Here is a 15,609-nt window from a genome sequence, read left to right as displayed (position 1 = left end):
ATCGACTAAATAAAATTTAAAAATTAATTAGATCTATAAAAGTGATACAAACCCTGAAAAAAGAGAAAGAGGAGGGAACATATATTTGTTATAATTAAGCAGCCGATATAGTTAAGTATTTGATAAATGTTAATTTTAATATTAGAATGAAAAATGTTTATATTCTCCCTTAAATGAGACGTAAGTTTTTAGATCTATTTATTACTTGTATAATTTTTATTAAAATACCCTATTAAATAAATTTTATTTTAAATTATTAAATATATTTTAAAAATAAATCATTAATCAGATTATTTACGAAACAAGATTTTAATTAGCATATTTTAATTCCATAAAGGCTAAAATTATTGCAATTTTAAAGGCTAAAATTATACAAAATATTCTTATTAGGTTAGTTGAGATTTATAAATTTTATATATAAATATGATAAAAGAAATCATAAATTATTTATATCAATACACATTTAATCACATTTCGAATAATTTTAAAGGTTATTCGTAAATTTTAAAGATTATTTTATTAAGGTACCATCCACGTGGCTATACCTAAACATTCTTTTCCTTTTCCTCACTCGCTCTCTTTAGCGCGTGATTAGTCACCTCTCAGTCGCAGACTCAGACACTCACCCTTTCTCGCGTGTTCTCCGTTCTGGAAACAAACGAAGAAAAGTACTAAAGAAAGAAATCGTTCGGATCCAACACCTGCATTTCCCCTCTTTTCAATATTCAAAGCAAAAAACCCAAAACTCTAATCATCAAACTATGCCTTTTTTATATCTTCTAAACCTTAATCATTCCGTACAATTCCAGCATAAACCCCTGGGAAAAAAATCCCTTTCTAACCGTCTAACCTATCTGGGTATTTCTTAATTAGGGGTTTGCCCCCTTTTTTATTTATAGAAATTTGACCTTGTTACTTATATGAATGGCTACAGGGACAATTGAGGGTGAAGAATCAAAGAACAACAAGGTTTATACCAGGAAAATCCACAACAAACCCAAAAATCCCACCTCTGTCCCTCGACAATCTTCTCAGCGAACTCTAGCCACCACCACTTCAGCTGACGATAACAACTCCCAGCGTCAGCTGCCACTCCAACCCTTCGATGCCGTGGCTTCGGATGATTTGTCTAGTCATAATCGGTTGCCGCAGGGCGCGAAGAATGCTACCAATGGGATTGCAACATCTGGGTACGTAAAATATGATAACATTGTTAAGATTAACTTCAATGTTTTATCAAGGAATGAGGTTAGAGTTTTGAAAAGGAAGCTAGATACTGAACTTGAGGAGGTTAGGGGTTTAATTAAGAAATTTGAGGCGGAAGAAAGTAGGTTTAATGGGATGTATGCAAATTCACGGGTTTCAGGGAATAAGAATGTTGATAGAGACGGTGGAAGTTCAGTTAGAGTGAATTCGGATGTTGGTTCCGTAGGATTGCCTAGTTCGTGGTCTTTTCATGGATTATCTGTGTCAATGGCAGAGCGTGATCATAGTAACAATGATGGTGGTGGTGGGAGAGTGTGTGTGGAGAACGAGAAGAGAAACCCAAAGGCAAATCAGTATTATAATAATTCAAAGTTTGCTCTAGGGAAGGAGAAGTTGAAGCCTATAGAGAGTAAGGAGAAGATGAAACCGAGTGGTGGGAAGAGTAATGGAGGTCAAATGAGAGGTGGGATTGCGCCGGAGAAGTTTTCTAGTCAGTTGTTTAAGAGATGTAGTAATTTATTAGGGAAGTTAACGAAGCATAAGTTTGGTTGGGTGTTTAATAAGCCCGTGGATGTGAAGGGACTTGGGCTGCATGATTATTATACAATTGTTAAATATCCTATGGATTTGGGTACAGTGAAGACTAGGTTGAACAAAAATTTGTACAAGTCACCTAGGGAGTTTGCGGAGGATGTGAGGCTAACTTTCAGTAATGCAATGCTTTATAACCCAAAAGGACAAGATGAACATATTATGGCAGAAAATTTGTCTCAGATATTTGAAGAAAACTGGGCAGCTATAGAATCCGAGTATAACCTTAATAGGGGGTATGAAAGGATTCATGATTACAGTTTGCCAAATCCCACTTCAAGGAAACTTCCTGCTCCAGTTCCACCTCCAGCTTTAGCTCTGATTCATACTCCTTCTCCGGCTTCAGTTCCAATTCAAACTCCTGCACCTTCATCACTACCATTAGAAACTAGGACTTTGGGGAGACCAGAATCCATGACAATGCCCGATGAACCGAAGTCAAGAGCTGTGGACTTGACTCCTACTGGTAAGATTGCAGTACCAAAGAAACCTAAGACAAAGGAACCTGATAAGAGGGATATGACGTATGAGGAGAAGCAGAGACTCAGTGTAAACCTTCAAAACTTGCCTTCGGAGGAACTTGATAGCATTGTCCAGATTATTAAGAAGAGGAACCCAGCACTTTTCCAGCAAGATGATGAGATTGAGGTGGATATTGACAGTTTTGATCCAGAAACACTTTGGGAACTTGATAGATTTGTGACAAACTATAAGAAGGGTTTGAGCAAAAGCAAGAGAAAAGCTGAAGTTCCTCTTCAAGAAAATTCTGGAGATGACCATAATGTTCCCGAGACTGTAAGATTATGAACAAGTGATTCTCGAGCATCATAGCTGTTTTCGCTGTATAGAATTGCTGTTCACTGCAACATTTTGTTGTTATTCTTTTTGCAGAATCTGGAACCACTTGCTAAAGATGTACCAAAAGTAGCTGAAACAGGTAATCACCATGGGCCAACTAGAAATTAATCTTTTTTGGTCTGTTCTTCACTTGTTCGGTTCTGAAGAAGATGGAATTTTCATGCACTTATTATCATAACCGGTTGTATTGTGAAGCAGAAGAGAAGGTTGCTCCCGCGTCACCTGTTCATGGAGAAAAACTACAAAATAACGAGAGTGGATCAAGCAGTTCTAGCAGTGGCTCTGGATCATCAACTGGTAAATTTTAAAGTTTTCCTTTTGTTTTGCTCGTATGAGTTATATTCCCCATTTTTCACCCTAATACTTTCTTTTTTTGGTACTCAACCCAATACTTTATGCAGATTCCGACAGTGATAATTCATCAAGGTAACGTGACCCTCTCTTTTAATGGACTTAACTAATGTAGGACATGTTATCTTGGGTAATGAACTTTTTCAATCCTTATTTCTCAAAATAGTTTTGCATTTTTTTTGGAGATAAAGCAACTTTTAGTCTCTAAACTTGCCAACTTTTTTCATTTTTAGTCCTATGATGTGTCACTTTGAGATTGTGACATGTAGCACCATTTTATATCATCAAAATGACAAAAATCTAAGTTCGGGGGCTAAAAGTTGCTTTATCTCATTTTTTAATGGTGCTAATTTGAGTTTAATCCCGTGATAAACATATTGTAACCAGGGAGTCCCGTGATAAACGTATTGTAACCAGGGAGTCCCGTGATAAACACAAGGAGCATGCATGCAGACTAACAAAACAAAAGATTCATCGTATATATATAGTTCCATTTGTAATATAAATATCAAGAGCCTTTACTTAATGCCATTTTTTTAAGAGGTGAAATGGAACACTGACTATATGATGGATCTTTTGTGTTGCTAGTCTTCATGCATGCTTCTTGGGTTTGATGTTCACTTATGCATAACAGAGCAAAACTTAAGCAGGGATTAACCTATATTTTCCCTGGTCACAATATGCTTATATCACGGCAAATCTAGAAAACATTAGGTAGATGCTGATTTATTCTAATATGTACATCTTGAGCTTCATGTTGCTTTTGCAGATCATCTTAAGATGGAAGCTGATTCGGTATCATTACCAGGTAGCAATCAACAACTTTAAACCAATGATTCTGCCTGGGCATTTCTGGAGGACCTGATCAACTGATCAAACTGCATAACAAAAACCAATTTTTTTGCTTTTGCCCTTAAGATTTTAAAGGAGGCAGTCGGCATGCAACTCAACTTTTTGTTATTACTGAAGCAATGCAAAGCTGGTTCTTTCAGTTGCGTCATTCGATCCTGGTATTCACTTTTACAAACAAATCGTATATATGATGATAACTTGACACGTTCTATTACCTGTTAGCTGCTTGTCTCTTAATGGTATCCCATCATTGCAGACCTCCACTGTACAATAGAAATTGTTGAAAGAGAAATTTGTGTAGTGTTTTTGGGATAGAACATCAACTTCTCTTATTTAGAACATTTTAACTAACAGGCTCCCGGCTGACCGAATGTTGTTTCACATTTTTATACTTGAATGAATGGAACATCCTGACTAAACTGGAAAGATAAGGTTTTAATTAAGTCTCCCTTCACAGCATCACTGGGAATTATTACTTGAAAAGCTTATGTAAGGCCTATTCTACTAAGAATAGTAAAGCCGATGCTGCTTGCAGCATGAAATACAACAGTTGCGCAAAAACTTAAGAATTTACGATTGGTCGGTCTAACGGAAGAAATCATAAATAGTTAAGAATCAACTCTGGTTGGCAAACTTGATGCCCTTCTCAATAGATGCTTTCAGTTCTGGTTTGAGGCTCTCCAAGCCTTCTTTCTCGTAGTCTGAGAGCGGGCCTAACCCCAAAACTTCCTCCACACCATTCTTTCCGAGCCTTACCTACAAGCCAGCGATTGTGCTCAAGCGATCAGAACGAGAAAGAAATCCCTAATTTCAAGTTTAATCCAAAGCAATCAAGACTTAAATTTAAACAAAACGGGGAAATAGGATGGTATAAGTGTGATATGTTATCAATTCTACACAGGTGGGAGCAGGTTACAGAATAATCATAGATTCGATGCAGCTCCCCTTGCATATCAATGCAAATTTCAAAAGCAAATACGGAACAGTAAAAAAAATTAAAAAAAATGTTGAGCACTTTTGGACAAATCAACAATATATAACAGGGATAATCACCTTCGAAGCAAAGTAGGGGAGTTCAGTGACAGCTGACTGAACAAAAGAACACTCCACCACATCAGGAACGCCATTCAGTCCCTTAAGGCAAGCATCAGCAAAAATGGCTCCAGCATAGCTTCCCAAAGAAACAACGCAACTTTATCAGGCTAAAATGAAAAGAAAATGATATGGCTCCAATTTAAGACCATACAAAATAAATGCAAGGAAAGTGAAAACTTCACGTGAATAAGTGATAGCTAATTCTTACGCCATTGATAATGTTGCCGAACCCTTTCCGGCCTTTGCTTCCACAACTTCAGTGCCTCCGTCTTGTGTTCGCTTTGTGAGAGCCTTTATATCATCTTCAGGCAAATTGGCTTTTGGTGTAGCCTAAATGAATTCAAGATGCAAACAAAATTAGCAAAGATCAACAGAAAACTGAAATGAGCAGGCACAACATCATCATTCATTGCATGCATTAACATAGAGGGAGAATGTACCTGAGAAAATAGAGGGAGAATGGTTATTCCAGCATGACCACCAACAACGGGGACATTAACATCTGCAAGAAAGTGAATAAACTGAGTCAATCAGAAGGTTCATCATATAATGAAAATGTTCTTATGCTATGATAATACCTTGCATGAAAGGAAAAGACATCTAAAAAATCATTTCTAGGCCCCAAAAAAGGTTATAAGCAGAGAAGGGGAAGTGAGGTAAGGTAGCAGTAAACAAACCTGCAACATTTACTTTTGCCTTCCCAGCATAGAAAGTCTTAGCTCGAACCACATCAAGGGTGGTTACGCCAAACAACTTTCTCTCATCATATGTTCCTGCCTTCTTGAAAACCTCTGCTGCAATTGGAACAGTTGAATTGACAGGGTTGCTGATCATATTAACAAGTGCCTGAGCCACAAATTTGGTTCAATAATGTTGGGAGGCAAAAAAAATATTCTAGCCTTATAGAAGCTCACAACATAGGAAAAACTCTTCGGAACTAAGCAATAGCTTTCGGTTATCAAAACTGTCTGTAACGTTTTAAGCATCAGGGGGAAAGAATCATAATTAGTTGATCAAACAGAACATGTTACTAAATCAGATGACAAATTGCAGGTTAGGTTCTCTCAAGTATTAAAAAGGGCGAGAGGCGCACTAAGGCAATAGGGGTTTTATAGCCAAGGCGCAAGGCGAGCGCCTTATTGAAGTAAGGCGCACTTTGTGAAAATAAAAGAACAAAACTCACTGAAACCTACCTTATGCTAAAAAGTTTATAAATTAGTTCTAGAGAGTATATTCATATCAATTACTCACTGGTTACTCCTAAAAAACTTAAGCTCCTGTTCTTTCACCATTGCTTGTCCCTTCCTCAAGATCATACTACATATGTGATATGTTTTTGGTGGAAGAGCCTGTTGAGAAGTTAGCAGGCCAAAAATCATATAATGGCCTGCATTTCTCTACTTTATATGCTAGTTTTTCTAAACTTAATTGTGATTGCAGCCACCGTCCATTTAACTCTTCCACAACCAGCTGGATTCATGCATGTTTGACTTGGAGAATGTGCTGCTAACTCTACCATTAATTGCCTTGGTAACAGCTATAGATGAGATTCATTGTATCATCTCAAACTTCATTTAATATAAAATGAGACTACCATTAATTCCCTTGGTAACATCTGTAGATGATATTCATTGTATCATCTCAAAAGTCATTTTATATACCATTATCTTCCACTTCGTTAGCCTTTGGAATCTTTGAGCTTCTACATTTCTTCTCTAGTCAGCTCCTGGAATTTTCAATAGAGGCAAGCAGTGGAAGAGGCAAACGATGGATGAGCAACTAAACTCACCGAAAACTATCTCTAGTCGTCCCCCTTCGTTTCTCTCCCTTTCAAACATCAAGACAAACAGTAATTATATAAGGTAAAACATTTCATTTTTTCTCCACTAACATTTCATTTTTTTCTCTCTTTTTTGTTGTTGATATACCAGTTGGTATGTAAAACATACTAATTTTTTTAAAAAAAAAAAGACAAAAAGAACAAAAGAAATTGAAGAGGCGGCGCCTTTCTGCGCCTCAGAGCCCTCATTGAAATCGCCTCGCCTAGACCTAATTAGGTGTTTCAACCTCGCCTTAGCGCCTCAGTTGTGCCTTTTTAAACACTGGGTTCTCTGATCATTTGTATGGTTACCCCACACCTTGGCACGATAGACATTAACACTCGTATACAAGACAGAGAACCAAACTAATTAAATTTTTAGAAGCATCAAGGATCCCTGAAAAATGTATTTTTTTCCTTCAAATTAAAACAAAAAGGATAGACACTCACATTGGGACAATACTTGGCAATTGCAGAGCATAGACCCTTGACAATTCCGGCATTAATGTTGAAAAGATCATCACGAGTCATACCAGGCTTTCTTGGCACCCCAGCAGGAATTATGACAACATCACATCCCTCCAAAGCTTGACCCAATTGCTCTTCCCCAACATATCCGGCAACCTGAAGGTAAAAAAGGGCAAATTGCTAAGGAATAAAGATAACAAAATTAAGGCACACAAGATTATCAAATATCAAATCAATATATTTCTCAATAGAATGAAGATCACAACCCTGACAAAAGAATAACTAGGTAGAAAAACAGTGTAGTTCGATTAAAACAATTAAAAAATGGGAGCATGAGCACGAACCATAGACAAATGGGTAATCTGATTCATTATAAAAGACATGCTTAAAAGTTCAAACAATAATCAGGTAAGCCATACAGATATAAAACATTTGAACATGTATAGACAAATGAAATGAAACTAAGCCTTATCAAAGCTAATACAAATTTAGTAGAAACATATAAATTCTCAGATGATATGAAAAATAAAAGTAATGATGGACATGGACATCAACATGCAACAAATCTCGACTCTTCAATCCTTTTTATGGAAATAATCAAGCAACTAGGTCGGATCAGAGAGAGAAAAACATATTATTTAGGTAATAAGAAAAAAAAGTTGATTTCAAAATAGAAACCAATCAAATTATATTAGAAACATTAATACATTCACATATACACTTTAACACATGAAAACAAATAGCAAAGCCAAATTTAAATGAATAAAAGAACTAAATCATTACGCTGAAATCCATCTACAAAGTATGATATCAATTCATAATTTCACTATAAACACATTCATAAAAAAATATAACATTTTACAAGCAGTAAACTATTATTTAAACAAATTAAAAGTAAACCAAATCAATAATAGTCGGATAAATACAATAAAGAAAGAAGGGGAAAAGCTAAAATCAACAACAATCAGATAAATATAATAAAAAATGAAGTGAAAAATCCAATGTAAAAACACCAAAATCAAGACATAAATCAAACCAGAAACAGCTTGAAATAACGTTGTAAACTAAACAGTAGGAAAACTAAATCTAAAAACCATACATTTTAAAAATAAAACAAAGACTTTTTTTTAATTTGGACCTCAGATCTAGTGTTGATATGGCTGACATCAGCGGCAACACCAGGAGTGTTAGCGATATCATAGAGAGCAAGTCGAGAAACAAGAGGGTTAAGCTTCATCAGAAGAGCCAAGGGCTGCCCGATCCCTCCAGCCGCGCCTAAGACCGCAACTTTCCGATCAGGTACGGATTCAGTGGAATATCCTCGTCGGAGGAGGTGCTTTCCGGCAGCCGATCGAGCTACGGATCGAAACATTTTTGCAGAAGGTTGAAGCTGCAGAGTGGGGAGAAAAAAAATAAAAAGATGGCTTTTGGTATTGGTTTGATAGCTTCTAGGAGTAGGTCATATCTGAGGTTTATGTAGGCTTAAATATATATATTTAATATTAAATACTTTTTGGGTAAAGTACAGAAAATTGCCCCCGACTATAAACATTATTTTTTTAAGTATTTCGACTATTAAAATTTATAAAATAATCCTTTAATTGTAGGGTGATATTTTGTTGAGTTCCCTAATTATTAAAAGTTATAGAATAGTCACATAACTATTCATATGTTTCAAACACGTTTTTTTCATTAAAAATTTGACAGTCTTCCATGTTAGATGTAAACATATTGAATAAGATATGATAAAATATAATCCTAGAATCTCAAATGATTATACAATTCAAACATTTATGAGATCAGATTTTATCATATCCTAGCTTATACGATTGTCGATTTTTAACAAAGAAGACGAATTTGAAACATATGAATAGTTAGGTGATCATTTTATAACTTTTAATAGTTAAGAGACTCAACAAAGTAATATTCTATAATTAAAGGACTATTTTATAATTTTTAATAGTTAAAGTACTCAATAAAATAACAACCTAGACCCGAGGAACTATTTATATACTTTATCATATATTTTTAATATTATTATTAATAAAAATGTTAAAATTACTAATAAATTTTAAATTTAAATATTGAATAATTTTTTAATGTCAATCTAAAAAATATTATATTTAATTTAGAAGTTCCGAGTTCGAGCATCAGTGACTACAGAGTATTAAAACGTTCATTGTCAAATGATTAAGAGTCTTTAAAACAAGTACTACCACTTATAATCACCATTGATTAATAAAAAAAATTAAATCTTTAAAATAAAAAATTTATTTTTTCTTGTCTCCTACAATCCGTGATTCTCAAAGGGAAGAAATCTTTAGAAAGAGTTCCTCCTAGGAAGATCTTCAAAGCTAAGGTACTCAACTTGCAATTCTATTGATCATAATAAACTTAGTTTAGATTATTTGATTTCAATGTTGTTTATTTGAATTTAGGAGTATAACGCAGTCAGGTATTTAAATAGTGATTCGTTATGGAATAGTGACTATTATATAGTAGTAATTGGGTTATCCGAAACAGTTATTGCACAAGTGTGATACTCGCAATAATCACATATGTTATGTTCGCAATCGTAATAAACACAATGCAACCGAAAACATAACCGTAAATGTAATTTAAATCCTTAAATGCGCTCCAATAATAGTGAAGTCTATCTCGGATCATGAAACAAATAATACAGTACCGAAACGCCTGGTGAACCTGTACTCTATATCTAAACATGGCAACAGCTGGAAGGAGTGGACGTGTTGGTGTTTGAGAGCTACGTATAGTGGATGTACAAGCCGCAGATCAATGCAACGTAAGTACTCGGTACCTTGTAGGATTTATATATGAATATCTATGAGTTTCACTTCAACCATGTTATCTTAAACAATACTGTAATAATAAAATTCAGAAATCGGAATCATGAATATTGCTTTCAGCTACGGATCCATGGAGGATGTTCAAGAATATAATGCCACAACTGCTTATAGAATAACATTGGAAACTTGGGCAAAATGGTTAGAATCCGCCATAGATCCTCATCTGCAAAAAGTCTTCTTCATGAGTATGTCCCCAACACTTGTGGTGAGTTCTTACTTGTTATTTGACTGGCAAAACCCAAGTCTCTGATGCATTAATCTTCGATTCACTATGGAAAAATGCCTATAGTTTCCTGTGAAATTTACTTTTGTAGGAGTTGGGAATGGCAGCAAGGCAGCCATGGGAACTGCTTCAATGAGTCTTACCCCGTTCAAGGTTCATATTGGGGCACAGGGTCTAACCTAGATATCATGGAGATAATGCATGAAGTTTTACAAGATCTTAAAATCAATGTCACATTTTTTAACGTTACCCATTTATCAGAATATAGGAAAGATGCTCATACAACGGTGTTCTCCGCGGAGAGGCACGCTCTTGACAAAGGAGAAAAGGGCCGACCAATGAATTTTGCCCATTGCATCCATTGATGCTTACCAGGAGTGCCTGATACATGGAATGAGATTTTGTATGCACGTTTGTTGCAAGGTAATCAATTTTTTTTTTTTTTGTAAACTCAAGAGTATTGCATGTGAAAGAAAATGGAGAAATGATGATGCAAAAATGTATTTCACCTAATCATGCTTGATTATGAAGAAGAAATGGCTCATGTCCAATAAAATATGTATAAGGAAAATATAGAAAACCAGTTATACACTTGAAATTTGAAACGCTGTGCCATTTATGGTAGACAATTTGATTTACAAGACAGATTGATTATCTGCATTTTTATTGTAAATACATTGAAGATGGAACTTTGAACACGAGTATTCACAGTGTATCTCATTCTTATGGCACGAGGAAAAAGCTTGAGAATGAATCCGGTTGAAGCTAGTCAACATAAAATTCTTTATGTGCTTAAAGGATTTCCCAGTCAGAATCACACACAAGTTCTGTTTGCGTATTTTTGGGCTCTGAGGTTGTGGTGGAGGATGATGGCTGTAGAGTTTGGAAATGATTGTGGACTGACCCCATGTCTGCATCTCCAAACCAATTTGCTAGCTGCTCGTACTCCTTCGCCAGCCTCTTTCTTGAATTTAAAGCATCCTGGATTCTTTTCTTTTGAAAGTAAAATGAGAATGCAGCAAATTAGCGAAAGATTATATAGAAAGTAAAAGAAGATACTATCAGGTAAGGCATATGAAAGACCCTGATTTATCTAAGCATCATGCAAAAAGTAGCCTAAAGTTCATTATCATCTATATAGCTAATGCATGTCTCTATATAAATAAAGTAAAACTGACAATTAAATTGTAACTAAATGATTTGTGCAGGGAGATGCTAATAATATCAACTCTATTTGCATCACGAACATATAATTTTCTCAAGAATTTACCGACTTAATGGAACATTCCACTGGAGAACACTATCACATTTTCTCATGTTGAAAAGTAAGATCTCCAATGCCCGTGACTTTATGCATGTGTGAGTGAGAGAGAGGGAGAGAGACGGACCCTGTATGATTTGTGTTTATTTATTCTACGAGAGACGGCATAAAGTGCACTGCTATCAGGAATGACACAGCTATCCTCAAGCTTCACCTCGTCATACAAATCAATGATCTCCATGGAAGAAATATTGATATCATCAATGGAATCATCTACATGTCCTGCATATTTTATGGTTTTCATGAAATTAGATAAAGATGGTTAAGTTTCTCCAATAAACATTTCTTTTGGTGCAATGAGATATATTGTAAAACAAAACTTCTTATGGAAAGGTGCAAACCAGGTAACCAAAAATGCGTAACATAAAGAAATTCGTTCATAATTTGCAAAGACTAGTACCTTCATACTATAGATATACACGCAGACATGTACCGATATGAAAACACTGATCAGTTTGAAAGTCATTTTGATCAAATCGCTTAATGACCTAACCATTTAATATATTACCAGCATATTTTTTTAAATAAACATCCTTTTGAAAGTAATATTATTTCATTTCAGACATAGAGTGGCTTGTATCCTAATTAGCAGAAAAATCAGTGACTACACACATCTAAAGCAAGCCAGGTTTCTGAAGGTCTAACATTTTCAATACAAAATAATTGTCATTATTACAATTATATCAAACAGGGTCGAAACTGTACAGTTTCCATCATTGTTATCCTCATTGTTGATATCCTAATTACAAGTATGCTATTGAAATTTGATGTTAACAAAGGTGAGCACGGAAAAATACAGTTGGAAAGATGGCAGAGAAGAAAACAATCAAACTATACATTCTGCTTGCTTACCTATATTAGAAGAGGATGAAACCTGAAGTTGAGCAGATTCACCACCAAAGTGAAGATTTTTGTTTCCTGATATTCCAGTCAGAGACTTGGAGCTATTAACAGTTCTGTACGCACCATTTCCTGTGATATTACAACTAAGATGAAAATCAATTCCATAAGAAACAAAATATCACTACATAGGAACAAGATGCTAACCAACTGATGCCATGGACAAGTCATTGCTAGATGAAATGGATGCTGCCACCATCGACTCCTTCTCATCAGATAGAAGTGAAGTCAACATAGAAGACGAATGTACATTATGAGAAACTAACTCAGCTACATTAACAGGGTCATGATGAATGAGTGCTTTTGCGGGTGAATTTTCAAGTGAGTTCTCAGCCAAATGAAATTCCTGAAATAATGAACCGCTAGAAGAATCTACCCCAACCTCTGCCACATCTTCCTCACGACCAATGACTGAAGAAACCATTTTGGAAGAAGTAACATCATCTAAAGCATCTGAGACACACTCATCCTTTATTTTTCTTGCATTTTGGTTACCATGAGCTGAAGTTGCAGAAGGAAAATCATAGTGAATCATGGATGGATTTATATTATCACAATTAACAATTTCTTCCTCGCCATGAAAGATCAACTCCGAAACATCAGATGCAGATGGTTTTCTCACATCCTGAACTGAAGTTGCAGGAGAAACCTCAGCTTCAGAAGACATTTCTTTATCATTACTATCATTGAACTTGCTCAAAAATGAAGCTCCACGGGGTTCCTTCTCAAAAGGAGTCACTAGCCCCAATACCTTGGAAACTGAAGGATTCTCCATTGTGGGGTATTCCTCTGGGTTTACTTCAAGTTTTGTATCATTCAAAACCTCAGCAGCTTCTTCTGAAGTTATGGATTGTTTCCCCAAATGGGAATCCACAGTATTAGGGTTACCTGGTTGGTCTACACGACAAAGCTCAGCAAAAGCACACTCAAGCTGCCTGTTGACCACATCAACTGTAATATTATAACTAATTCCTGTCTCCTTTTTAGGGGATTGAGACTCCATATCATGAACTAATATTGCACGAGAAACCTCACCCGCAGCCCCAGGTGAAATTTTCTCGGTACAATCAATGAACCTATTATTCGTCAATGAGTCTCCAAATGATTCTTCCTCTCTGGGAGAAATCAGCCCTGGTACATCAAACCCAGATTTTTTTTCCCAGATGGAATTTTCTTCTATGTTTACAACAGAGCTTTTAGTTTTCATAATATCACTAAGTTGTTGGGAAATTATGCCCGACTCTGCCCCATCTAGGGCATCAACAGAAGTCGGAATGCTTAATTGAACCGAAGGGAAAAGCTCATTAGAAGCATGATCAAGCTGTTTTTCAATTGTAGCAACTGCAAGGGGCTGAACATGTGATAGGTTACAAACAGTGTTTATGTGATCTTCCTGAATAGCAGCCTTCAATTCAACAAAGGTATCGATTGTAGCGCTTCTTTTTAAAGCCACTCCTTGATCTTCATGTTTTAAAGGAAGTACAACATCAGAATAAAATCTCTTCATGCTTTTACCCACACTTTGTGCCTGGTTTTCAGCATATTTGACAGTGTCCTGCAGAAAAAGCCATTTACAAGATCATGAAAGAACTTCAATGCCAAAGCAACTGTATTCTCGGGTGCATCAATGATTATTAATCGTCAAAAACTTCGTTCAGCCAGTTGATAACAGAGCATGGCTGATCAAGATGGGATCAAAGAATTAATACCTGATTCACAATATTATCCATCTCATGACACAATATTTCGAACTTCTGGTAAATGTCCCCCACCCAGCCAATACCTTTGAATTTAAAATCCATCCGAGTGTCGTTTTGTCAAAACCAATGACACATACCTCCGTTCAAATAACAGGTATACGTCCTTATTCTTGCCCCAGAGTTTTTAATTTAGCCTGAGAAAGTTCCAGAACAGAAAGGAAAACTTGAATAAAAGAAAAATATCCAGATAAGTGATACCATCTACGTCTGAGTCAGAAAAACTTAATAGGAGGTAAGCAGCAATAGACTAGACGTCGATGAAAAAGTGTAAATACAATAATACATTGTCAAATACATTTAAGTCTTCCCAATCACTATAATAGCAGTCAAACTACGGCTAACTCATAATAGGTAACATAAATCAGAATGATGAAAAAAGAATTTTAGTTCATTTAATCCATAAATCAACAGCTCACAGTACTCAAAACTCACTATATCCTCCATGGATAACCATCTGAAACAACCAAATTTCAAGGAAACGAAGAATAGGTTTGTGTTCTGCCTCCAGTTTTCATTGGTAGCAATTACATCCCAAAAACTGTTTTAAAAAATTTAGCTACCCAAAAGTATCGTCCTCTGAAAATAATAAAAAGATAAGAAAACTTTAATTTTCCATTACTGCTTTGAAACGTTCTATAAAAGAAGTATATCACTTCTCCACCATCATACATACATATATGCATGCATCATGCACAGCATAGAACACGGAAACCATCTAGAAAATTGTATTTTATAGAATTTTCAGATGTTTTTATAAATAAAATTCGATTTACATCAATATATACCAAGGGACATAGATCCGTATATAGGATAGAGCCCAAACTCATTAAAAAGAAAACAATTCTAGATGAATTTACAAAAATTACAAAAACTGAGGAATACAAGAAAAACCCAGAAAGAAAATAAGGAGAAAGAAGATATAGGATGGGTTACCGGTGGCCGGGGCGGGTGGTGGACGGCGGATACCGTTGGATTATTTATCAACAGAGCTTTATTGAGAGTGTGTGAGAGAGAGAAGTGAATGGGTTTTGTGAGGACGCCCCGGGGGTGGGGGGGTTTAGTAATAATTAAATGGGTAAACCACACCCTGTTATCATCAAATAAAGAAAAACACTTTTCTTATATATTACATGAAACTTAATAATGTGTTATTATGAACAAATAAAATTACCGATTTGGGAAAAAATCACTTTTTTTTTCTTTTTTCGCTAATTAATCTCCATTTATAGTTATTTATTTTGAGAGAACTTGCATCAGTTTTTTCATATAATAAATTTAGGTTAAAATATGCCATTGAC

The 15,609-nt window shown here is 35.5% G+C and overlaps 3 protein-coding genes and 1 pseudogene across 4 annotated transcripts; 2 read left to right on the top strand and 2 right to left on the bottom strand.

The window, feature by feature from the left end:
- The first annotated feature begins 694 nt into the window (after nt 1–694).
- LOC120219448 (transcription factor GTE4-like) lies at nt 695–4,045 on the top strand. The gene is made up of 5 exons (XM_039216269.1): nt 695–2,592; nt 2,689–2,734; nt 2,854–2,952; nt 3,057–3,081; nt 3,776–4,045. Exons 1-5 carry the CDS (start codon nt 925–927, stop codon nt 3,783–3,785), a joined length of 1,848 nt encoding a protein of 615 aa, XP_039072200.1. The 5' UTR covers nt 695–924; the 3' UTR covers nt 3,786–4,045.
- A 320-nt stretch (nt 4,046–4,365) lies between these two features.
- LOC120219449 (malate dehydrogenase, mitochondrial-like) lies at nt 4,366–8,707 on the bottom strand. Its single transcript, XM_039216270.1, has 7 exons — nt 8,379–8,707; nt 7,223–7,396; nt 5,631–5,799; nt 5,394–5,455; nt 5,162–5,283; nt 4,912–5,029; nt 4,366–4,614 (listed from the first exon to the last, which is right to left on the bottom strand). The coding sequence occupies exons 1-7, from the start codon at nt 8,610–8,612 to the stop codon at nt 4,474–4,476; spliced, it is 1,020 nt and encodes a 339-aa protein (XP_039072201.1). The 5' UTR covers nt 8,613–8,707; the 3' UTR covers nt 4,366–4,473.
- Nucleotides 8,708–9,527: 820 nt separating this feature from the next.
- On the top strand, nt 9,528–10,779 carry LOC120219248 (annotated as a pseudogene).
- A 143-nt stretch (nt 10,780–10,922) lies between these two features.
- LOC120219447 lies at nt 10,923–15,346 on the bottom strand. Of its 2 annotated transcripts, XM_039216266.1 has the most exons (8): nt 15,245–15,345; nt 14,261–14,445; nt 12,928–14,106; nt 12,699–12,831; nt 12,504–12,623; nt 11,719–11,873; nt 11,126–11,323; nt 10,923–11,056 (listed from the first exon to the last, which is right to left on the bottom strand). In XM_039216266.1, exons 2-8 carry the CDS (start codon nt 14,351–14,353, stop codon nt 11,054–11,056), a joined length of 1,881 nt encoding a protein of 626 aa, XP_039072197.1. In that variant the 5' UTR covers nt 14,354–14,445; nt 15,245–15,345; the 3' UTR covers nt 10,923–11,053. The 2 variants fall into 2 exon arrangements, with proteins under 2 accessions (XP_039072197.1, XP_039072199.1); XM_039216268.1 differs by lacking the exon at nt 11,719–11,873 and having other exon boundaries at nt 15,245–15,346.
- Nucleotides 15,347–15,609: the final 263 nt, after the last annotated feature.

This window comes from Hibiscus syriacus, unplaced genomic scaffold (assembly GCF_006381635.1).
Source record: "Hibiscus syriacus cultivar Baekdansim isolate YM2019G1 unplaced genomic scaffold, ASM638163v2 tig00110206_pilon, whole genome shotgun sequence".
In the NCBI taxonomy this organism is placed as follows: Eukaryota; Viridiplantae; Streptophyta; class Magnoliopsida; order Malvales; family Malvaceae; genus Hibiscus; species Hibiscus syriacus.
The sequence above is the reverse complement of the archived record's forward strand: the minus strand, read 5'-3'. Positions and strand labels throughout refer to the sequence as shown.